We start from the raw sequence: 24765 nt of genomic DNA on the forward strand, positions 1-24765 counted from the left end.
ACCCACTGTATATATATATATATATATTTTTTTTTTTAATATATAAATTTCTTTATATTACCCTTTCTTTAAAAAAAAAAATTACCCACATTTTTGAATGGTAGTATATAATTAAAATTTATGGAGACATTATATTTTTTTTTTTAATATATAAATTTCTTTATATTACCCTTTCTTTAAAAAAAAAAATTACCCACATTTTTGAATGGTAGTATATAATTAAAATTTATGGAGACATTATATTTTAGGCATTTAAGCAAAGGATTTTAATATCATGAAGAACATAAATTCATCTAGGCTATATTAAAGTACCATGCATTTTTGTAATGCATGCAAAAGAAGAATGTTATTGCAAAATATTTTGCAACTAAGAAAGAATGTAGGTCCGGTCTTTCCACATTCATTACAGGACAGCAGAGGTCACAGAAGTTGTGTTGGCTGACTTTGTAACCTCTCTAAATCACCGCCCTGCATTGTACTCCTGTCTGAAGTCTCTTTAGATCCACTAACAATAATGCCATTCCTTTTCATCCTTTGGGGCCACTGAAACATGCTCTTTACAACACCTTCATGTTGCCTTAGTAACTTGTGAGTAATCTGTTACCTTCAAATCAATCTCAGACAATGTTTTCTGCCCTCTTCAGGAAAGGCAGCATGCTATCGAGAAGAAACGTTAAGGATTTGCTAATTAATTAACACTGATTATATGCACGGAAGACAAGCTACTTTCACAGGTTTAAATACCGTTCCACACTTTAAATAGCAATATACACATTGATGTACTTATTTTGATTGTACTGAAGTGGTGCAGTCTCTTAATGTTTTATTCATAAAACGTTGTGATATTCTTGTTCATTTGTTGAATTCCAGTAATACCAGTAAATATCTTTGGTTCCTGCTATAGACATGAGGGATTTTGATATGTAGGCGTATATTTTAAAATCCTTTCTCAACTCGTTCTCAAAAATAGCAATAATTAAAGTTGATAATATCTACACTTGTGTGAGTTTTGTAGTGTCATCTAGTGACTCTAAACACTTTGGACAGCTGTCCAAAGTGACCTAGTGGAACTGAAACCTCCACATCCTCCTGAGGAACATAAGCAATTCACTGCTGCATTGTGTACTAATGTTGTATGATATCTAACACTCATGTTTTCCATGTCACCATTCCCAGGTCATGTCAGGGGGTCGCCGGCGGGTACTTGAACGGTCTGCATCAGAGGAGAGTGCAAGTGACCTGAGCTCTTCACCTTTTCCTGGAGACACCTTACCATGGAACCTCCCCAAACACCAGCGCGTCAAACGCTCCAAATCTGCTTCCGGAGATGTCCTGGACCCTGCAGAGAGAGCCGTCATTCGCATTGCAGGTCAGAGGAATCATGAAGGAATATTGCGATTAAGTACACAATTAAAATGATCAATTAAAATTCTTTATTGGCATCTGTGGTTCCCATGAAGAACCTTTAACATTCATGGAACCTTTCAAATCCTCAGAAGGTTCTTTAGGCCCAAATCAGACAGAACGCGTTTTTCAGGTTTGAATACGCGAGGCGCACCACACTACCTTTTTTTTGGTTGACTTTTTTAATTTAGAAAAGAGCAGTGTGCTGCAGTTTTTTTTATGTTGCTAGGCAACCACCGAATCAGCTGTCCTGTCAGTCTAATCAAGGGTTTTAGCACGAGCGCTCTAAAATCTTTGGTTTGCTGTTAAGTAAACTGTCTTAATAGCTTTTTTGAAACTTAAAAAAAAAAAAAAACCCCGCTATGGGTAACCTGCGACAGCCACCATAAATTTCACTGCAGCCTCCAGACGTTCCAAGCAACTGTAAACTTCCATCACCACAACGGAAGGCTTACCTCTCCATTCATTTGATTGAACAATGGAAATAAAACCGCGAATGACGTTTCTGCTCAGAGATGATTTTTTTTTCAACTTCAAGCACTCAGAGTGCTCCTACAAAAATGCCTCTCACTGCAAAAAACACGTTCTGTCTGATCGGGGCCTTATACTGGAAAATGGTTCTTTAGATTTTTAAAATGTTCTTCACACTAAAAAATATATATATTTTTTTTAGAACTGTTAATTGAAAGGTTCTTTGTGGAACCAAAAATGGTTCTTCTATGGCATGGCTGGAAAAGACCCCTTTTGGAACATTTATTTTTAAGAATGTAGTTGTTTTTGATTTTTTAAGCTAAAAAACTTAAAGGAACAATGTGAGAATTTGTTTTAAGGTGTTTTTAGATGCAGCAAAAATTAGTCACGTGCAAGTATAATATAATATAATGAAACATTCATGATGTGCTGTTTCCAAAATATTCATTTAAGGCGCAGTATCATTAGCATAATTTCAGTGAAATTTTGTGGGCAAAAAAGTCTATTGTCAATATGGCAGCGACGTATGAAGCTCAGCTCACACAAAAGTCAAACCAAGGTGCTTTCTGTTGGTAAACTCCACTTGGTGAAATATTTCGCCCACCTGTGAAATTCCCATTAGTGTGGATTCCTATTGAAATGACTGGATTTTGCCCTTGAAAATTTGCCAAACAACAGTAAATGTGACCTCACCTTTAGTCAGAATACATGGCAGCTTTTTGAATGGCAGTCAATGAAGAAAGATGCTCTTTGCAGCAAGATCTTCAAGCACACAGAAATGGCAATGTAATTTAAACATCATCACAAGATGCATTATCTAGCGAGACTTCTTAAGTTTGTCTATGTTTCTGCCATTTGCTTGAAGTTACAAAAATATTTACAGATGCATGAAAAGTAGTTGCGGCGTCGCTTACTGTATTTGCCTTTGGGCTTAAATGTGTTAGCATAGACAAATATAGTGTTTTATATCAGACACACATGCTTAGAGTCCACTATGTACAGGGAGTATTACTTGCTTGGCAGGTGTCTGATGTGCCTTTGAAGTTCTGTTTAAAACAGACTTGCTTTTGGCTTCTTATGTTTGCTTAGTATAGCTTTTTTTTTGTCAGTGTTCCATTAGATAGAAAGTACCAAACTGTCTTTTGGCTTAGGAGGGGAAAAAAACCCAAGACCCTGGCTTTCTGAATGTCCTGTAATTGCAGGTTTTAAAGCACATTCAGAAACGTGTTACAGACTACTTTTTTGTTATTTAATTTAAAAAAATGCTTGTGTGTGTAGATATTTATATCTAGTAACCTGCAGTAAGTCTGTTCCTTGTGTGACCCTGCCGTGCTGCAAAGGACTGACGCAGCAGTTTGTGTGTGTGTGTGTGTGTGTGTGTGAGAGAGTGCATAACAGACCATACACACTCACACAATATTAGGCAAGGGTGTAGTCGCAGGACTGCAGTGCTCTTATCTCATATAGTTCCTTTGATCTGCATTATGCAAACATAGGGATGATTCTTGCCACTATTAAGCAGATTATTAGGTTTCTCTGTGCCATAAATATTTTATGTTAGGGCAGAGTTTCCTCTGGTACACTGACATCTTTATCTCACTGTGGAAAGCAGGATGCTGGTGTATAGTCTGGATGAAACCCATCCATTGTTTCATGTGTAGTCTTTTGAGACTGTTTCAGGAAACTTTAAAGCATGTGACATTTATCCATTTGGCACACATTTATCCAAAGTGACTTTTGCTGCATTCAGGGTCATTGTTGCTAGTGCTAGGGTGTTGCTCTTTCAAAGCTTTCCTTTTATTCGCAGAGATGACCATGTTTTCTAGCAACACATTTGCCCACAAACTGGATTACAACGGGATGTTTCGATAATTCAGGTTTGAACTGCACTTGGCTGCCATCCTGTGGCAGTAAATTATGGGTTTCATGGAGAGGCAAGCTCTGAACTAAACTGACAGGGTGACAGTGAGTTATAGTCACTAGACATAAGATATTTCCATCCCAAGACCATACTTTATATAAAAGAATAATACATTTATCATAATATTTATGAAAATGTAGATTTTTTCATTTGCATGCAGCTTTTTAGTGTTAATAGTAATAGTTAAAACACAGTCATACTTTAAAAATGCATTCAAACCTGTTTTCTGTCCTGTTTTATTAATGCTTATGAGGTGTTGAGGGAAGTAATTCAGCATCTGAACTTTAACACATCCAATCTTTCCTCCTTGCCATCACTGCACAGCACAAACTGGTTATCAGTTACTCCTCACAGGAACTACTAGCATGTAGAAGATCTGCGGTTGGATTGCAGTTGGCATTTATGTAATGATTTAAGAATTTAATCAACACATGCAGGTTTATTACAGTGGGACAGCCTGCTATCCGTCTGCTATCATGTTTCTGCTTGTGCAGTTTTTTGTTTAGTTTATTCCTGAAAACTTTCAGGTTGTTGGCTCCAGAAAGATCTTGGGAAAATCTGTAACCTTTAGAGAGCACACCAGGATGAATCAATTATTCATGATTAACTATAAATAGCATACATAAGTTGATTCCACATAACCCCAGACCTCAAAAAATTCAGTGAACTATTTACCCATAGTCTGACTTCCCATATCTCAACATTATTGTTACATTTCACATCTGAGGTAAATCAGTGGAAATGATCAGTTTAAATTTTGATCAATAGTCAAGGTTAAGTGTATTGATACACGTGTATTGTTGTTTTTTTCATGTAAGACAGTGACAGTAAAGAAGATGGAGGCAGATCATTTGTTCTAATGCCAAATATTTTCAAGATTTTATATATCCCCCAAATGTTAGTCCTACTGCCACCACATGGTGTCAGTAGTTCAAACAAAAATACCTGAGAAATGTGTTTTAGATTGAACACTTATGCTCATACAGGGTTTCCAGCAAACATTGATTTTCACTAGTCACTGGTCACTAGTTTAGATTAAGGTTGTGTGCTACTGATCACGTAGACCAAGATTAAAAGCTCCTTAGGCCAAAAAGACATCTTTCCTGCTGCTGTAAAGAAGAATCTTGAGATATTAGTGCCATGCCATTATTGATTATCTGAGTGGAGATGAAAAGCTAACTGTCAATGTATTTGTGTAGAAATGCTGCTATACTTTGGTTGTCATGATGAACATAGACACGTGTTGGTTCTTTTAACTCACTCCACTGAGCAACAACCCAAAATACCTTAGCAACACGCTAAAAACAATTCAACATTTTCAACCACATAGCAACATCCTGCCAAACCCATAACACACTAACATCGCAGCAGTGAGTTTTGGTACAGGTAACATGTATATGTTGGTATAGGCACATGTAAAAATATAGTTTTGATGAACTAGCTGTTAAAATATGATGTCCGCATAATCCATTTGACATATTTTAGGGCATATCCAGTTCCCTTATTTCATGGCAGATTAATCATGCACTTTCTGTTTTCATTCCACATTTGGCAAATGTGTTCAGAGCACATATATCAGGCATGATTAAATTCGTTCACAATATTTTATTACATGGCATCTCCAAAACAGCAAGGGAGATTTGATCAGGATTTATGTATTTTTCCTGAAATGTACTCCCTTCTCTTATATAAGCATGTGCATAGTCAGCAGTATTTATTTTGACATTTTATGGCTCCTGAAGCCAAAATATTTGCAGTAGTTTGAGAAAGAGTTTCTCAGTGACATTAAAAATGTCAAATACTAACAGGCATTATCTAGGGTTTTGGAAAAGAGCTGATGGGTTGATGGATTGTGGACACCTTGGGAATGCTCGTAATGAGGGCACATCTGGTGTAGGGGATTTCTTATGGTAAGGGGTGGGGTTTGCCCCCTTGAGACCGTTGGGTTTTTTTAAGATGGCTGTGAAGCATCAAACATAGCTGCTACCAGCTTGACTTTTTTTAGAAAGGGGCCAAGGAGCAGCAGAATTGCGTCTCACACCCACCAAATTGCTTTTAAGTCATAAAAGTTCACTTCCTCTAACCTCATCCTTATCTCAGGAAGCTTTTCCATTTCCTCCTGAGATAGGCTACAGGACATACTTCATACAAAAGGGCTTTATTTCCCTCTCCCCTTCCCACTCACTCTCTCTCTACTTATTTAATCACTGTCACTCTCTCAAAACACACACACACATAAGTGGCATGGTCTCCATTCCAGTGGTTTCCTATCATGAAGTCTGTATAGTGTTATTGGCAGCTTCTGTATTAAGTGGTTTAGTTTTTAGAACTAGATTTTTTTTTAAATTTTTTTTGCTACAACAATGCTAGAATGTTCTGGGTGGTAGGTAGGTCAAACTCTGATTTCTGCACGTTTATGAATCCTTTCAATATAACAAACAAGGTGTAGACACGATGTAAGTAAGAGAGTCATTGTGGAGTTTAGTTAGCTTTTTTGATTATAACTGGATTTTTAGCAAGAGTGCAGATCTCTGTGAGCTTGTGCTGAACCGAACTGATTGACAGCTTCTTTGAATATACAGGGAACACTTTTTGCTTGCTTTAGGTATCTAAAATACAGTATTCCCAATTTGAGTAAATGTTTTACTTTTCTTGCTGCCTAGTACACGCTGCAACATTTCTGGAAACTGTGATGACTGACATGTAGTGACTGTAGTGATAATGATAGCAAAGGACAAGGCAAACAAGACTGATACTATATGTGAAAATATATCTGTAATTAGGGCTGCACGATTAATCGAATGCGATTGTCATGCGCATTTTGTTAAAAAAGCCGGTTCCATTTCGATTTATCGTGCAGCCCTATCTGTAATTCAAAATAATTGTCCTGCCATTTGTTGATATGGTCCTCACTGCAGAACACAAGATCCAGGGGGCGAGGTTGGATCCAGATCCAACTCCTCCCACCTTACATATCCCTAAACCTACCCGTCTCCACCCCCTGATCCCTAAACCCACCCATCTCCACGGATCAGGGGGTGGAGACGGGTAGGTTTAGGGATATGTAAGGTGGGAGGAGTTGGATCTGGATCCAACCTCGCCCCCTGGATCTTGTGTTCTGCAGTGAGGGGCTACTGCATTTGTTCCGTGCCGTGTCATGTGTTTCATGTTCTTTTTTTTATCTTTTCATCTTTGAAAACAATAGCTGCTTTTCCACTGTTGGGCCAGTGCGAGCCAGGGCTAGCAACGAGCCGCGAAGCCAAAATCAAGCTGCGTTTTCACTGTGGGACCACCGCTACTGTAAATCCTGCCTTTAACACGCCTCCCTGAAGCAAGCGTTCCCAGCCAGCATTTCACCAGTGAGAGGAAAATGAATGAAAACTAACTATATCGCAAAATAACTATATCGCAAAACAAACTAGACAGAAGCGGGTGTTTGGTCCTTAAATAAACACTTTAAGAAAAACTCTGGCATCGATATGTTATATACCAATGATTTACGATACAAAAATTTGTATTTTATTCATTTGTATCAGCAGTGCACATCAGTGATGCTAAATCAAACTAATCATTATTTCACATAAAAAGAGAACACATCATTCGCAGCTGCTCCCTTTATTTGTGATGACAGGAATGTGAGGATGTTTGAGTGCCGTCTTCCCTCTATTATCCTTTCAGCCAGAGCAACAGATGGAGCTCACGGACAGAAAACCGGAGTGATGAGTTAAACCGAGTATATGAAATTTATGACATATGCGGATGCAGAAATCCAATATCAACAAAGACATGGGGAAGAGACATGATTATATAGGATTTAAGTTATCTGGTATTTTCAGGTAGCCTTTAGCACCGCATATAATATCATGCTGTTATATAACATTGGCAATCTGCCATATGTGATCAGAATTCCCATCGGATCACAATCTTAAGTTAGAGAGTCGGACTCGTAACCCAAAGGTTGTGGGTTCGAGTCTCGTACCGGCAGGGATTGTAGGTGGGGGGAGTGAATGTACAGTGCTCTCTCCCACCTTCAATACCACGACTGAGGTGCCCTTGAGCAAGGCACTGAACCCCCAACTGCTCCCCGGGCGCCGCAGCAAAAATGGCTGCCCACTGCTCCGGGTGTGTGTTCACGGTGTGTGTGTGTTCACTGCTGTGTGTGTGCACTTTGGATGGGATAAATGCAGAGCTCTAATTCCAAGTATGGGTCACATGTCACGTCACTTTATTTCAGACACTCGCTGGCATCTGAAAGTGGTTTGCCATTAAAATAGTTTTTATGTCTTTGGTACGAAAACATGGGGAATGAGCAGCGGTCCCGACCGTCTCGTAACTAGGATAAACTCCGCCTTTGTTCATGACCACCACTCCTCAAGCCCCAGTTGGCCTGCTTTGGAACAAGGTATTCGGTGGGCTGAAAATCCCTGGCCGTTGGCCCCGAGGAAGCACCACCTAGGCCCGATCAAGCCCCGAAAGTGACAGTGGAAACGCGGTTGGCCCTGGCACACACTAGCATGCTTGCTTTTGACCCGACAGTGGAAACACGGCTAATGTTAACTTATAAATATTTTAAGGCTGCATGCTGTTTTAATGTATGTTCTAAAATTTTGCTATCATGACAACACTACTTGCTAGACTTTAGGGTATGCTGGGTGACCAACAGTTGGTTTCTAGGGTGTTATAGAGGTTGCTAAGTGGTTTCAAGGGCGTTCTGGGTTATTGCCAAGTGGTTTCTAGGATTGTTGTTTGGTGCTTTTAGGGTGTTTTTGATGGTTTCTTACTGATCCAAGTATAAAGAACTTTTCCCCCCAACTGTTTTATCATCTTGCAAGATTTATAAAAGTCATGGCACACCTGTCCCCAACAAACCATTATTATTTGAAGTATTTTTCTTGTTTGTTGTACAAAATGTTGTACCTTTATACGTTCCACTGATGGAAGTCATACAGGCTTCGAATGACTTGAGGTTGAGTAAATTGACAGAATTTTCATTTTTGAGTGGACTGTCCCTTTAAGCGTAATGTTATTCTCATGTAGATGCCAGGATTTGTGTATGTTTGTTCACACATGGTTGTTATTGAGTCTGAATGTATGTGAGAGTGTCAAAGTCCTGCTGAGATTTAGCCCTCATGTTACAGCCAATATTAGCCCACACTATACTTCCTTAGTGCCTTTCCATTCATGCTGATCTATATTTTTGTCTGGCTTCATATTGCTTCATTGTACTAGATCTGATGTCCTTAGAAAGCAGCCTGTTGCTTTTGTATGTGCATGTATGTTTGTTGCATGTATGCCTTTAAGAGGTGGGACCGTGCTGTGTGTGTGTTGGTATTTCTCAAGCTTGAAGAGGGGAGTGGTACTGGTGGTCTGGAACAAGAGCCAGAACTGTGGGGGAATACTCGCTCACACACTTACTCATATACACACACACACACACACACACACACACAGCCTGGAGAGAGTGAGACTGTACAAACACACCAGTCTGTTCTGACAGACCAGTCGTCAGGAAGGCACATTCGAAGAGGGGCTGAAAGTAAGAGAAGAAGGGAAAACAGACGAGAGATTGACCTGAACTCACTCCAGGGCCATGTCTATGTATGATCCAGCCAGCGTGACTGCTCAAGTAGACGAGCAAGAGTTTGTGCAAGCCTACGAGACCGTCAGGGAGAAGTATAAAGGTACTCGAGCCGTGGCTGTCACCGTCCGTGTGTGAATGCACCATATGTGCGACTGTGATTGTGTGCTGCGTGCGTTCACGTTTGGAGAAGAGGGGGCTGAAGTCACTGGCGTTGGGTTATAAGTAGTTCCATATTGATTGGCACAGATGCGTCTGATTGCAGAGTTGCAAAAGACTAAACCTAGAGGCACTGGTAGCTCTGAAACTTTGGATTGGCATGAGTTCTACAGCTGTTTCTGTTAAAACACATGCTGACTGGTCCGTTTAATTCAGATTTAATTCAGACGTCTTCAACCCACCTGGTGTGTCAGGGTCTTCAATCGTCCAGAGTATGGGACTGTCTATAAACAACATGCCTTATGAGACAAGTTTACTAAGTGTTAATAATTTATTCTTGGAGAATGCATCTCCCCATTTGTGCAGATATGATGACTAATTTATTGCAGTTTTATAATATTTATCTTGAAATATTTACCTTTATTTACATATAAGGCATGCAATTTCAGGTTGTGAACAGGAATTATCTATTCTAAACAAACACTTGCGTTTAAAAAATGTTTTGGGTCATAAAGTTTTTTTCTGTTTTAAAAAAAAAAAATTAATACTTTTATTAAGCAAGGATGCATTAAATCGATCCAAAAGTGACAGTATGTCATTTAGAATTGTTTAATAAGATTTCTATTTATTGTCATGTGGCACTGAAGACAATAAAAATAATTTTTTTTCATCACAGGAAAAAGTTACATTTTAAACTATATTAAAATGTTAAAGTTATTTTAAATTGTAATAAGATTTAACTATTTTGCTCTTAAATTCATGTTTTTTTTTTCTTTATTTATTTGTGAAGCCCTTTTCACAATACATAGTGTTACAAAGCAGATTGAATGCCTTGGCTCTTGTTCTTAAGTGTGTAGCCAGCCATCCTCTCCCATAATCCCACTTCTGCCCCATGTCTGCAGGACTGGGTCCTGAGGAGAGATCTATAAATATCACCCCAGTTTATTATTGTAGAGGAGAACTGGACCCAGACGGCCAGCATAAGTCTGAATATGGGGGAATACTGAGTCTGAATGAATCCTCTAGAGGGGTTTTATGTAAAACCTAATGTTGGACATAATTGTACATAATGTTTACACAAAAGGATTATCATCATCAAATTATCATCATCATCAGTCCCATGACCTGATGTGGTCGTCGGGACACTGCGCTATTGAACATCTGACCTGGTCAGATGGTCAGTAAATTATTGGTTAATACAAAAACCTATTAGAGTTTGATTTGTTTCCAGTTACAGCTGATTGTGTTTCAAGAATCAGTGCACTTTACATATGTTACCTGTATTTACTGCCATGGGGTCAGGTTGCACCCTTTCTTTGAATCCTATCTAATAATATCAGACATGTTTAAACACTCTTTATGGTCTGAGTGTGTAAAATGTTTTGTGTCGTCCTTTGGACCTCTTCCCTTTTGAAGTGTGTCACATGGTGGCAAATTCCAAAATCTCTCCCTTTGGCACCAGTGTGAGTATTCCATGACCCACTGAGACGGACCAGTTTTCCCATTTGTGTTGTCTTTGATTGTTGCAACACCTGCTTGATAAGAGGCAGATTTAGAGAAGACTAAGAAATACACAGATTGAATTCGAGTGGATAATTTATGAAATCATACTGAGCCAAATCTGTGACATTAATATTTTCTCCATTATAGGATCATTTTAAATGTGCCAGATTATTGATCTTCAGGTGTGTGTTTTAAAATTGGTTTGTCCCCACCACGGAACCAGTTTAGTACTGATGGATAGAAGTGCAGCGCAGTGGATATTTTGGCATCATTGTCTCTTAAATAAGACGGAAGAACTAATTTTAACCGGAATGAAACCTGTCCTATGTTTAGATATCTTTTAAATGAAACATTCACAGCTCTCTTCAGATGCAGGATCGGGTTTCGTGACTGGTATATCACATTCAGTCCACACCTTCCTACCCCGTTTACTACATCTGCCTCTGAACTAGAAACTGACCTTTGACCCTAGGGAATTCTTGTTAAGCTGTCTGATTATGAGGTTGTATGGTAACCAGGTAAGGGAGCCTGTGTTTGATCAGCGGAGTGCATCCTTTAACCTTAACCAAACACAAGGCCTCATAGATGACTGTCTTACGGCTGCTGTTGACCCGGAGTGACCCTGTGTGGTCATGGAGGAGTAGCTTTTAAAGATGCAAATTCCTGTTAAACTTTGGGTTGGCCACATCTTGAGTTGGTATGCTATTGGTCACACTGAATGATTTAACCTTTGACCCTTGTGTGATTTACCTGATATCACCATGGCAAGGCCCCTCTAAAGCCTTCTTGGAATTCCTGAAGTACATTAGCAAAGTAAAGAAAAGGGAAGTGACTTATAAACCCAAATACCTGCCTTGTATGTTTTAAACCAGATAGATGCAGTGACCCAATAAGTATTTGGCCAAGTGTTTTTTTTTTCACGCAAATTGTTTCAATTAAAGAGTTTGTTAATGTTAGGTTCAAAATTATAAAACAATAGATATACTACCATTCAAAATTTTGGGGTCTGTCAGAGTGTTTTATGTTTTCACCAGAAGTCTCTTTTGCTCACCCGAGGCTGCATTTATTTGTTCAAAAATGCAGTAAAAACAGTAATATTGTAAAATTTTATTTCAAATTAAAGTAACAGTTTTCTTTCTTAATATATTTTAAAATGTAATTTATTCCTGTGATTGCAAAGCTGATTTTTCAGCAGTCATATTTCATAATTTGGTGCTCAAGAAACATTTCTTATTATTTTAATGTTAAAAACAGTTGTGCTGTTTAACATTTTTTGTGGAAACTGTGATGCATATTTTCAGGTTTCTTTGATGAATAGAAAGTTCAGCATTTTTATTTATACATTATTTGTTCAATAATGTGAAAGTCTTTACTCATCAGTCAGTCAAATCGTTTTTTTTGCATTCTTGTTGAATAAAAGTATTAATTTCTTTAAAAAAAACCTTACTGACCACTATGCTGTTCAAAATTAAGATTAAAATTATCATACATTTTTTTTAATGAAGATGAAATAGGCACTTGTCAAAAATCACATTGGAATCAGTTGATTGGGGAAAAAAAAAAAAGCTAAACATAAAAAAGAAGAAAAGAAAATGTGAAAGAATTCTAACATTATTTATTTGCAGATGTCACTTGATTTTTATATTTGACTGCTAATTAAGTGAAAAAAGTCCAAATACTTTTTTTAGGGCCACTGCAGTTTCAACTCTAGTCTGTTTGTTTTAGTATAGGGAGAGGACCAATATAGCAGAACCTCATAATGTGAGATTTAAAGTGGATCACATCGTGTAATAATGTGAAATCAGGTGAACCGCAACTGGAGTGTTTTTAAAAATCTGTCCTCATAACTGGCCAAACACATGTTTTTGATCTGAACAACTTCCTCGCTTCAATTGAGCTACCTTTAGATCGTCCACATATGGAGCAGCTCTATCCCTTCTATTCCCTCAGCCAGGATCAGGTTAATGCAACATGATCTTACATTCTAAAATAGTGTCTCTAAAAAGCCTTCACATAGTCATGAACACACAGACATCCGTGAGTAAGCACAGGACAAGTGTATGTTCACTTATTCATAACACAGATTTGGATTTGAACTAATGCTGGTCACACATTTAAAAGTATTTGATGTATATCCGTACAGTATTTGTTACATGCAGTTTCCTGGAAGTTTGTCTTGAGACACACCCACTTGCACATAAATACACCAAGCTCATGACTCAAATGAAACTCCTATTGATGGCACAGCCAATGAGTATTGGGATTACTTTTTGTAATGTGATAATGATTCATGTCATTAAGCATTCCCGTGTGAAATACATGGATCATCTTGGGAAAGTCAGCTCTTTATATTTAGAAAACCCAGGCTGGGGTACAGTCACCCTCTTTGAATGTGAATGATAAGATCACAGTCTGTTTACATATATGACAGCATGTTATACATTCTTTATTGAAATTTCCTAATGCATTAATTAGTTTTATGGTTTCTTGAATGCATAGTTTTGCAACAAAGCTTTTTAACGTAAAGGGATAGTTCACCTAAAATGTAATTCCAATCCAAACCTAAAAAAAATTTCAGAACACTAAAAATATATTTTCAAAAAAGGCTATAAAATGAATGTTGACAGGGCCCAGTGTTGTTTTGGGCCCCACTGATTTTCATTGTATTGACAAAAACAGAAACAAATGAGTACATGATTAGAGAATTGTCCTTTTTTGGGTCAATTTGAGTCGCAGAAAAGCAGTTAAATTGCATGATCAACAAACGTTAGCATAACATTGAGTATCGACATCAGAGTTGCTTGTAACTGAAAGTGGAAAATGAAAAGGAGCATGTGGGAGTGCAGTGAAAGCTTTTCCTGTCCGAGGCCTGCATGCACGTCTTAAAGAGGGAAAGTTTGGGTAATGGAAGTTACGGTGTTCCGAAATGGAATAGAAAGGGAATATTATTAATACACTGTGAAAACATTTTTTTTTTTTTGGAGAGAGAGGATGGAAAGAAGTAGGTTGAGAGAAATGTTTTACGTTGTGGATTTTGTGTAGTGTTGTTCTATAGGTGCATGATGGAGAATTGTGCTGTTGCATTATTGGTCATGTTACTTGATTAGCATAATTCCTTTACTAAATGAGGTGCTACTCTGCAGGTTCAGGAAACAGTCCTCCATAATGCGCTGCACACATCTGAATATTTGGGTTGAACTGTTCTGGAACAGTGTTGTAAATACAACTTAACCACTGATTTCTAGTGGTGTCCTCTTTTGGAAGGCCAAACAAAGTATTTTCGCTTTCTTGAAATCGCATCATATGACCCCTTTAAATACTGTGGTTCTTACGGCCATGTCTTGATCTAATCTGCGTGTTTTGGGAACTTGATCTTGTTTGTTCTGCATACCCGCTCTTTACCCAAATTTTTGCAGCCTGGACAGAAAACCCTGTTTTTGATCATTTTAGCTTATGATTGATTATCATGATTGATTACTCACACTTGAGGAAGAATGAATGTGCTATCTGTCTGTGACTTGTTGTCTTGTCAGTAGTTTAAAAATTTGCTTGGTTGGTTTGGAATTTCTGTCACTGGGATACCAGGAATGTCTGCAACAAACTCCCCATCCGCCTGCTAATGCTACACATAAACTTGAACCAAGAAACCTGGGAGCTGTAGAAACATCTCAGTCACTTCATTGTGTTGAGTCATGGAATGCTTAGTCATTGTATAGTACTGTAGATTATAGTTTTCCTGTTTATGTTGTCGAGACAAACCCAAGGAAGATGACTAAGGTGATGTCTATGCAAGAGAAGGTAAAGTCTATTTGTATGCCATCACATGAGTGTGTCAGATGGTATTTACTGACCCTCTCAATAAAACATCAGTTTATCCTATCGCCCAGCTTTAAACTGCAAAATGTGGGTAAGTAGGCGATTAGGTATTACAAACATTAGCATCATACATTTTTGTGAAGTTGCTTTGGAACAATGTGTATTGTGAAAACCGCTATATACAAACAAAATTGACTTGACTTGACTCGACTCAGACTACTGTATTGTCTAAGGCGCGAGCATGTAGAGCAGCAGTTTTAGCTTTGATCAGTGGCACGCTTGGTCAGTCTGATGCCAGGAGTACTGTATCAGGTTGCCATGAATGCCATGTGTGTTCATTAGGCCTGTTGGCAGAGTACTGGGTGAGGGCTATTGTTCAGGATTTTCAGAGACTGCACGCAAATCCACTATTGACACATAACTATTAGAAAAGTGTAAAAGAGGAACATAACCAGGCCAAAACCACATTGCCTGTTTGTTTTAGTTAGTTAGTTTTGTTTATTAATACATTTATTTATTTATTTATTTACTTACTTACTTAGACCACATTTTGTGTTTGTTTATTGCATAAGGAAAAAGTATTGAACAAAAATGAAATGTAAAAAATAAAATGATAAAAAAATTTAGTTAAAGTGTTTGTTAATAAAACTTAATATTTAATGAAAAATATAAGTATTTCTAGCAAATATAAAAATCAGTTGTTAAAAACATTGCTCATTCTTTGTGTGACAAGTAAAAATTACTACGAACTGATACATTATTCTTGATACACTATGGTGCAATTCTCTGATAACAAGCCTGTTTTTTGTGATAATCACACTAGAAATATGAATCAGCAGAAGATCTCACAATGTTGTCTTGACAAAAACTGATTGACTCACAAATAAGATGAAATTTTGTGGTGAGTTTCATGAAAGGTTGAACAGAAGTTTGGGAATTCTCAGAAGGCGTTGTGCTGGTATTTGTCAACTGTCAGCACATAATTAACCAGTGAAAGTTGACTGATGCGCTGTAATTGAGTGTTTGGCTTTTGTGTTTATTCGTCTTGACTGATGGCTCAATAACTTATTGGGAAATAAATGTTTCTCAGTGAGCACAGAATGCATCTTTTCGGTACTTAGGGCTGTATTATTTTTACGAGTAAACTTTTGCAAGGCATTGTTGTACTATAGGATCAACATGTTGAGAAATTCGTTTAAACGTATAACAAAAAAATTCCCTCAGAGAAACATTAGGGAGAGGTTTCAAATAATCAGCCTGATAGTAGCTATGATATCATATTGGCCAAGGTCCTACTTGGTAAACAGTGTAAACCTCGATTCTGAGCGTTAGAAGAGAAGCTCAAAATCAAGGGCTCTCAAGTGTCCTTTTATTTTACTTTACTCTACAGGATTTCAAAGAAGATAGATAGATAGATAGACAGACATTACATGGCGTATGTTTTCAATGAAACTACTGTCACAAAAACTAGCTACAGGATGAGGAGAGAGGAGCATATTGAAAAGATGCAAAACTGTGTTTGTTGACAATATGCCGTCTGATGTGTATCTATGGGGATCGTCCAAACAGTCCCCTGTGACGCCATTGCACTGTGTGAAGTGGGCTGATGGGTCAGAGAGAGAGACAGGATGAGTGATCTACATGTGAAAGAGTAAACAGGTCCATGCAAGTTGCTGAATTCTGCAAGCTTTTGTGAGGTTACAAAAAACAAGACCCAGGACAGAGTGTTTTGGGATCAAAATCAACACAGTCAGTGGGGAAAAAAAGATGTCATCAACTAACCTGTCCAGTATTTGGTAATGCAGTATCACACAATATATTCTCAGCATATTAGAATGATTTCTGAAGGATCATGTGACACTGAAGACTGGAATAATGACTGCTGAAAATTCAGCTTTGCCATCACAGGTATAAATTACTTTTTTTTTTTTTTTATATATTAAAATAGAAAACAATAAATAGAATTGTTAGAAAATAGAAAACATAAATTGTAGTAATATTTCACAATATTATAAAAATAAAATCTTCATAAAAAGAAACTTACCTATTCAAATACTGTTCATCTTTTGAACAGTGATGTATATGGATGTGAAATATTGATTTTAGTTTAAATGATTTCATTTTCTTACTTTTAGATTAGGACCATCTACCATTTTTAAATTCTTTCTTATCCAGCTCTTTGTTTCTCTTACAGGTTTGTTGTTCTTCCAAGGGATGTTTTGATTTTCTCACAGTAGTCTTTTGAGTTACAGTATGGGCTGCAATTAACTATTCTAATTTTCTTTGAAAACAGAGGGACTGCAGAGTGTTATACAAGATGTGAAAATAGCACCAGTATGTTGTCATGGATTGCAGTTAATATACAAAATATACGACTGCTCAGTGTTGTGAATGACCAGTCAGAACATATATTTTAAAGAGCTGTGCAATATTTATTCTCCACCTGCTCTAATGCAGTATTGATCAGAACAAAGCAATGGCTTCTTTCCCAGCAGTACAAATACTTTTAGTTTTTTTTCTCCCCCCTTTTTGCAAACTATTGGAGCGGATCAAATGCAGTGCAGCTGGCCAGGACTGTAGATAGTCACTGAAATTCAGAGGGAAACTATTATTTTTTTGGCATAACTGAGCTGAAGTGTCATTTATACTTACAGTAAGCTATTATACATTTCCTGAACACATTTATAGTTCCTAGATGCTTTAATAAAATACGCTCAGACTATTCATGTAAATGATGCTGTAAAAATGAGTTATTCATAAATTATTATGCTGTTGATGTCAGAAATATGAGAATGTTAAGTTAAAAACATGTTTCAGTATTCAGCAACTTGACGGGGTATTGCTATGTAGTTTACAACGTTTGGCCAATCAAAAACCTTTAGCAGATAAATACCTTTAAAGTAAAATATGAGTAATTTAGATTGAAGGTTTGATATTTTCAAGATTTTCAGAGAATAACAATTTACATTTATGTCTGTTACTCACAGAAAGCAATCGTATGACTTCAGAAGACCTGTAATAGTAGTTCAAAAGTGGATGATTTTTGTAATGTTTTGATGCTTTTTTTGTAATTTTGGAGCTTGACAATTCCAGTTCTCATTCACTGAAATTATATTGAACAGAGCAGGTAAGATCTTGTCAATATATATATATATATATATATATATAAATATAAAGTAATGCTTGTTTGAAACAATTTTGAAGGCAAGAGACCCTTAATGTCATATCCTCTAAAAATAGTTCAAATTTCAAGCTTGAACCCCTTGAACTTTACTTTGTACTCTGCCTTGTGGCTATGACAGACTTGTAGAGGTAGAACAAAAAAGGGGCACTGAAAAAAAAACAAGCAGAGATAGAATAACGGAGTGTGTCAGAGAGGGAGAGAGAGAGCTGCTAATCTCAGGAGCTCCAGCAGTAGGCCAGCCTGACTGCTCTCAAAATGCTGTGTCATCTAGTCTGTATGGGGCTTTTCTCTGTTTGTGTGTGTTTTAGCCACGAGAAGAGTCTGTGTCCTGGCTTTGATTGTGCACACACATCAGTTATTACAACAACAACACTCTGATGACAAAATCAAATAATGCTTTGGCAAAGAAGATTAGGTGATCTGATGATGTCATTGGTTTGTCTAGTTCAAGTCTGTCTGAATAACTATCAAGTAGACTTCCTTGCAGAAGCATTACAGCATTGCAGTAAGTACACTATAGTATTCTTTGCTGAGTCACTGTAGATGTGCTGAATTATCTTTGTGAGGCTTTTCCATGGCTTTATTCATTCATTATGAAAAATAGAGCATGTAATGAGATTGCTGTTGTTGTTGATGATTATCCTTGGCATGTCATGTAATGTTTGGAAAGCTTACACTCAGCTTTAGATCTCGGCTCATCTGTTTGTGTGTGCATGTGTTTACATGTCAACATTGATTTTAATATCACACCTTAATTTTGAGCTGACACGAATACATAAACACACAAGAAGCTATTCACATATCATATGTTAATGAGCGGTCATTCTTACATTTACGAGACTTTCATGCATTATATAAATGAGTAATAGACGGTGAATGAGTAATGCTTGTTGATAATCAAAGGTAATCAATGATTTAATCATTCACATAATCTTGTTTTTACAGGCTTTCAGGAGCCAAAAACAATACACAAGCATTTTCTGAATTCAATACATCGCACTTTATATTTGTTTTGTTTTGTCTTGTCTTGTGTTTTTTTTGTGTGTGTGTGTTTTATTTTTTAACACTTAGCTTTTTATGTAAATCTGTCTAAGGGATGTATTTATAGATAAAATGAATATTTATTATTTTGCACTGGAAAATGCTAAAAATGTGAAGCTAAGTCCAGACCACAAGAGCAGGTTTGTGAGAGTGGCTCTTTTGTATGTGCACTTTGAGCAGTTTTAGCATGTTTTCATTGGACACTGCTGCTGTCATATTGAATTAGAGAATCAGATTGAAAATATGGAGACTAAATGAGTCATAAAAGAGAATCTGTGGGTGCATTTAGCTAAAAACTGACACGTTGTAAATAGTTTTAATGGACAGTATTTGCAGTCATCATGTTAAGACACCAGCTAAAAAAAAAAAATCCGTGGCTAGATAAATTACAGTGAAAGACAGAGAAGACCAAGGTCCCAGAGTGCATTTCTCTCAATTTTGCTTTCTTGTCTAGATTCTATCCTTGTCTTTTACATTCTCATCCTCTTCCTTTTACGTTTCACTTCTTTACGTCTTTCTCTGTTTTAGTTTATACAATCTGTCTCCTTTCAAACCTTCAAACGTCCCGTCAATCTATACAATTTGTACTATACCCCGCATTCTGATTGGCTCAGGCACCCCGTGGGACCCACGGGGGATGGGATGGGCTGGAGGAAAGAGGGAGAAGGAGGAAGAAGTGAGGGTGGGGTACTTTTCACATCACAGTTTCCCTGCAAACAGGGAATGAGCAAGTGTGAGAGAGGGAGTGAGTGAGTGAGTGAGTGAGCGAGAAAGAGAATCAAAACAGAGAAACCACACGGTCAGCAAACAGCACTGCAGACTTAGCCGAGAGGAGGGCAGAACTGAATCCTGAAGTCTTGCAGCGGCGTGGCTGGTGAAATCTTACTGGACTGACCTTGCACACACACGCTCCCAGGAAACCAGCCTGACAGAATCCAGTGACATGGACACAGCCCGGTCCATCCAACACGAGATCACCTCTCTCAAAGGTACTTACCAATGCGGATCAAGTCCTAGAGGAAAGTGCCGTTGAGCCGTTTACTGGGATGGGAATGGATTTTAAGGAGACATGTGAATGGCATGCAAAGTTGTGAATTCCATTGTGTCCTCTCTGCCTCAACTTTGCTGTGTTTTTTTATGAAGGGAAGGGCCGGGTCTTTTGTGCGGGGAGCCTCATGCTTGAACTACAGCCGTGTTTTAACTGAGTTGGGAAGCAGCAGGATTCTGCGTCAGCCATGCGGCACGTTCGGTGCACTGACTGCCGCATCACCACGGTAACAGGCAATGCAGTGGCATGGGACTCCCCCCCCTCCCCGTTCACAATATAGAGCTGCTTGCACACACACGCTCCCAGGAAACCAGCCTGACAGAATCCAGTGACATGGACACAGCCCGGTCCATCCAACACGAGATCACCTCTCTCAAAGGTACTTACCAATGCGGATCAAGTCCTAGAGGAAAGTGCCGTTGAGCCGTTTACTGGGATGGGAATGGATTTTAAGGAGACATGTGAATGGCATGCAAAGTTGTGAATTCCATTGTGTCCTCTCTGCCTCAACTTTGCTGTGTTTTTTTATGAAGGGAAGGGCCGGGTCTTTTGTGCGGGGAGCCTCATGCTTGAACTACAGCCGTGTTTTAACTGAGTTGGGAAGCAGCAGGATTCTGCGTCAGCCATGCGGCACGTTCGGTGCACTGACTGCTGCATCACCACGGTAACAGGCAATGCAGTGGCATGGGACTCCCCCCCCTCCCCGTTCACAATATAGAGCTGTTTGTGGTGTAAGACAAGCGGACCAGGAAGTTTGATGTCTTAACACGCAGTGTTTTCATTAGATAGATGTCTGTTATTCAATATTAACTGATGCAGATTCGAAAGAGGAAGAGAGAGGGTGAAGTGTCAAATACCTATAGACATTCACATTTCATACATGACTCTGGGCACGTTAGCGGCAGTATAAACTGAGTTATATAGGGTTGCAATGACAGTTTTGTAGTTAAAGCTGAATCCTCCTCAGGTTGGGCTTGGGCTGACAAATGCTGATTGCTGATATTCAAGCGTCTGTCCATCGGAGCATGAAAGTGGACCGGCACTAAATACCTGGGGATTAGGCCCATATATGACTCTGGGCACGTTAGCCGCAGTATAAACTATATAGGGTTGCAATGACAGTTTTGTAGTTAAAGCTGAATCCTCCTCAGGTTGGACTTGGGCTGACAAATGCTGATTGCTGATATTCAAGGGTCTGTCCATCGGAGCATGAAAGTGGACCGGCACTAAATACCTGGGGATTAGGCCTCTAGTAGCATTTGGTTACTGGCAAAGGGGGTTTTGAGCATGAATCGGATTTTAGTGATTGTTTTTGTGTCTTGGTGCTAAAAGGAACTGAATATTTTTGTTGATCTTGTCTCTAGGTTATGTGGTTTTGAAGGGCCGTCAAAACCAAATTTGGATTCTACTCGAGTCAGATCATTAGCGTAACCTTGTGTGTTTCGACATTTGTAATTAGTAAAAGTACAGTTGATGGATTAGGGAAGATATTGGCTCACAATGCAAATGTGCTTAGTCCATAACTTGAATAGCATTATCTACTGTGTTGAGTTTGATTATAAGCCCAATTACACATAATTATTATTTCCAAATAATTATTTGTACTTTGACTGGTTTTATTTGTAAGTTGCTGATTTAAAAGAGATTTTTTTTCTCGTTTTATTTTATTTTGCTTAAGAGACTTGTACTTTAACACAGTAGAGTTTAAGCAGAAAACGAATTACTTTTTAAAAATATATTTATGCTTTATTGATTTTAGAGTAACCTAAAAGCAAAGAGTCATTTAGAAGACACTTTTGCTGGTCTCAATAATAAGGATGGCCCGCTGGCTCTGGGTCAGTACAAAAGTGTTTTTGGGCCAGTTTAATTAAACTTTCACTAGTTCTGTTGGGCCAGTGCTGTACCTTATGTTTATTTTATTTTATTTTTAAATGTAACTACGGTGTAGCCATGACTCTCGTGACTTACTCTTCTACATATTTTAAATGGGAATAGGGGAGCACATGTAAGTGACTGACATTTTACTGTTATTATTGTTATTATTTGTGGTGTTTAGAAATAATAGTATCTCACCTATTTCATCCTTATTACCTTATTGTGACTGGCCACATTTCTGAAGACTGTGAGCATTGTTGACGTGTAAAAGTATTTTGTCATGTGGTAATTCATTCATCTAGCCAATGTCAGAAAGTTAAGGAAGTCCATAACAAACTTTTTGGAGCTTACTTTAAAAAAAGGATTGTGGAGAAAGTTTTGAGATCTGAATGTTACATCATTTACTATGACAAACATCAAACTACTCCCTTTAAGCTGCAAAAATGTTATTACTCTTGATTTTTGGCTGTGTAGTTTTCATTATTTAGTTTCTCTCCTTTTCCTACTTTGTACTTTGTAAAGGGTATTCAGTCCAAAGCAGAGTAATTTGTGATCTAAATGTGTCTATTCTGATGAATCACTGTCTGCAGCTCGAGTGTGTTTCAATGGAGCTGCTAAGTATCCAGAAAGCCTTCAGCTGTTGTGACCAGATTGAATGTTTTCTCAATTGTCAGAGCAGACAAAGGCTTCTCACCCTATCAAACAGTCCAGAGAGTCTTGCCCACTTCGTTGAGGGGTCACTTTCTGCTGGACACACTTTTAGCAGGCTTAAAGCAGAATTGGGTGTGATCTACCTGTCAGGAATATCAATGACAGAGAAAGCTGCTTGTACTTTTGAGATTTACACTACCATTTAAAAAGAATCTTTTAAAAAGAATTTAAACCATTTAAAAAGAATCTTTTATTAAAAAAAAGAATTTAATGCTTTATTCAGCACAGACAGATACATTAAATTGATCAAAAGTGACAGTAAAGACATTTTTTAATGTTACAAAAGATTTATATTTCAAGTAAGTGCTTTTGAACTTTCTATTCATCTAAGAATTCTGAAAAAAAAGTATTGCAGCAAAATTCTCAACATTGATAAGAAATTTCTTGAGCACCAAATCAGCTTATTAGAATGATTTTTAAAGGATCATGTGACACTGAAGACTTGGATAACGGCTGCTGAAAATTCAGCTTTGCCACCACAGGATTAAACTACATTAAAAAAAAACATATTTAAAATTTTAATAATTTTTCACATTTTTGCTGTCTTTACTGTATTCCTTATCAAATAAATGCAGCCCTGGTGAGCAAAAGAGACTTCTTTCAAAAACATTTTAAAAATCTTAGACCCCAAATCTTGAACAGTAGTGTATATATTAATATTATTTGATAAAAGTAAAAAAATTATACAGTAATAATTATGTTTAAAATAATAATAATAATAATAAAATCTGTTGTGTACCAGTGAAAATGTAGGATGGGCAAGTAGAAATCTGAAATGGCTTTTACCCAAAGCAGCTTACTTCTCCGTTGTGCCACAATCACAATAAATTGTAAAATTATGATGTTTAAAATGAAACTTTTATTCATATTTATTGAAGGCATTCATAGCTCTCGCTGTTTTTGCTGTGTCCAGTGACCAGCCAAATGCCTCTGCTTTCCCCCTAATTTGTCTCAGATTAATGCTGTACTGGATCCAGACCCAGATTCCCTCTTAATGAGCTTTTGGCCTTTCTACCTTCTCTTTTGTTTCAGAAAACCTTTTTATGTCTGCTAGATGGTTTTCTTTCACTGCTGCACCATAGAGACAGCATGTCTGGTGCAGGAATCTTGTTGAACCTGGAGATCAAATGATGTATTGTCAGTTATACAAAGAGTTAACAGGTTGAATTGATGTGCTTCAGAGAAAGAGTTTGGATGGTAAATTCTGGCTTCATCTAGGCCTCTTCAGAGAAAAGCTGTGCAGAGGATGGCATTTATTTATTGTTTTGGCTATCTGCGCACTTTCACCTTTTTACATGCATACAAACATGTCTTCACCAAAGCACTTTTACTTTAATCTGTCAGTCGCAATAACGTTTTTCTTTCTGGAAATAGATGTGTGTGTTTAAAAAAAAAAAATTGTTGCTGGCTGCATATGTGTGGAGTTAATAGTTTCAGGATGTTGTCTGAGTGTGAGTGTGTGTTGTACAGGCCATGTCAGGACAATCACTACTGCCAGGGATTCAGGAATCTTGAATATTGCAGTTTTTGCATATGGCTATTTTTGTCTAGCCTATTATACTGATTACTAAACAGTTTCACTGTTGTGTCTCACTATATCAAAGATCACAAACCTCTGATGAGGAGCAAAACGCTGTTGATAATTTTGTGGTTAATGGGTGTGTAATTTAACTCGGAAAGATCTGATCCTCATCAGGTGATGTAGATATTGATTTATCCTGCAGCTGGCCTAAGTCTGTCATTTATTCTGCTTTAGGAAGGACAAATACCATAGAGAAACTAGTGGAGGCTGAAGTAAAGGAGTCACATCATTGTGTTGATGGTATTAATAATTATCAGCTATTCCGGTCTTTTCTATTCTCTAAGACGACACCCTGCTGTGCCACATTTCAGGCACTATGAAACTCAAAACATCTGATATTTGGTTGTATTTAGTAGATTACAATATCAGATCAGTGTAATTAGTACGCAATGACCTAGAATTCATTTATTTAAAAAGTATTCTGATGTCAAATAATTTTTTTTTTTTTTTTTTAGTTTTTTTTTTTTTTTTT

The 24765-nt window shown here is 37.6% G+C and overlaps 1 protein-coding gene across 3 annotated transcripts in view; it reads left to right on the top strand.

Moving 5' to 3' along the window:
- Nucleotides 1–24765, top strand: part of LOC107739549 (plectin-like) — a 101274-nt gene that overhangs the window by 11118 nt on the left and 65391 nt on the right. For all 3 annotated transcript variants that reach the window (XM_016551696.1, XM_016551698.1, XM_016551697.1), the window contains exon 4: nt 1177–1369. In XM_016551696.1, coding sequence (XP_016407182.1) covers nt 1177–1369 — 193 coding nt within the window. The remainder of the gene's footprint in view (nt 1–1176; nt 1370–24765) is intronic.

This window comes from Sinocyclocheilus rhinocerous, unplaced genomic scaffold (genome assembly GCF_001515625.1).
Source record: "Sinocyclocheilus rhinocerous isolate Xijiao unplaced genomic scaffold, SAMN03320098_v1.1 scaffold314, whole genome shotgun sequence".
Taxonomy (NCBI): Eukaryota; Metazoa; Chordata; class Actinopteri; order Cypriniformes; family Cyprinidae; genus Sinocyclocheilus; species Sinocyclocheilus rhinocerous.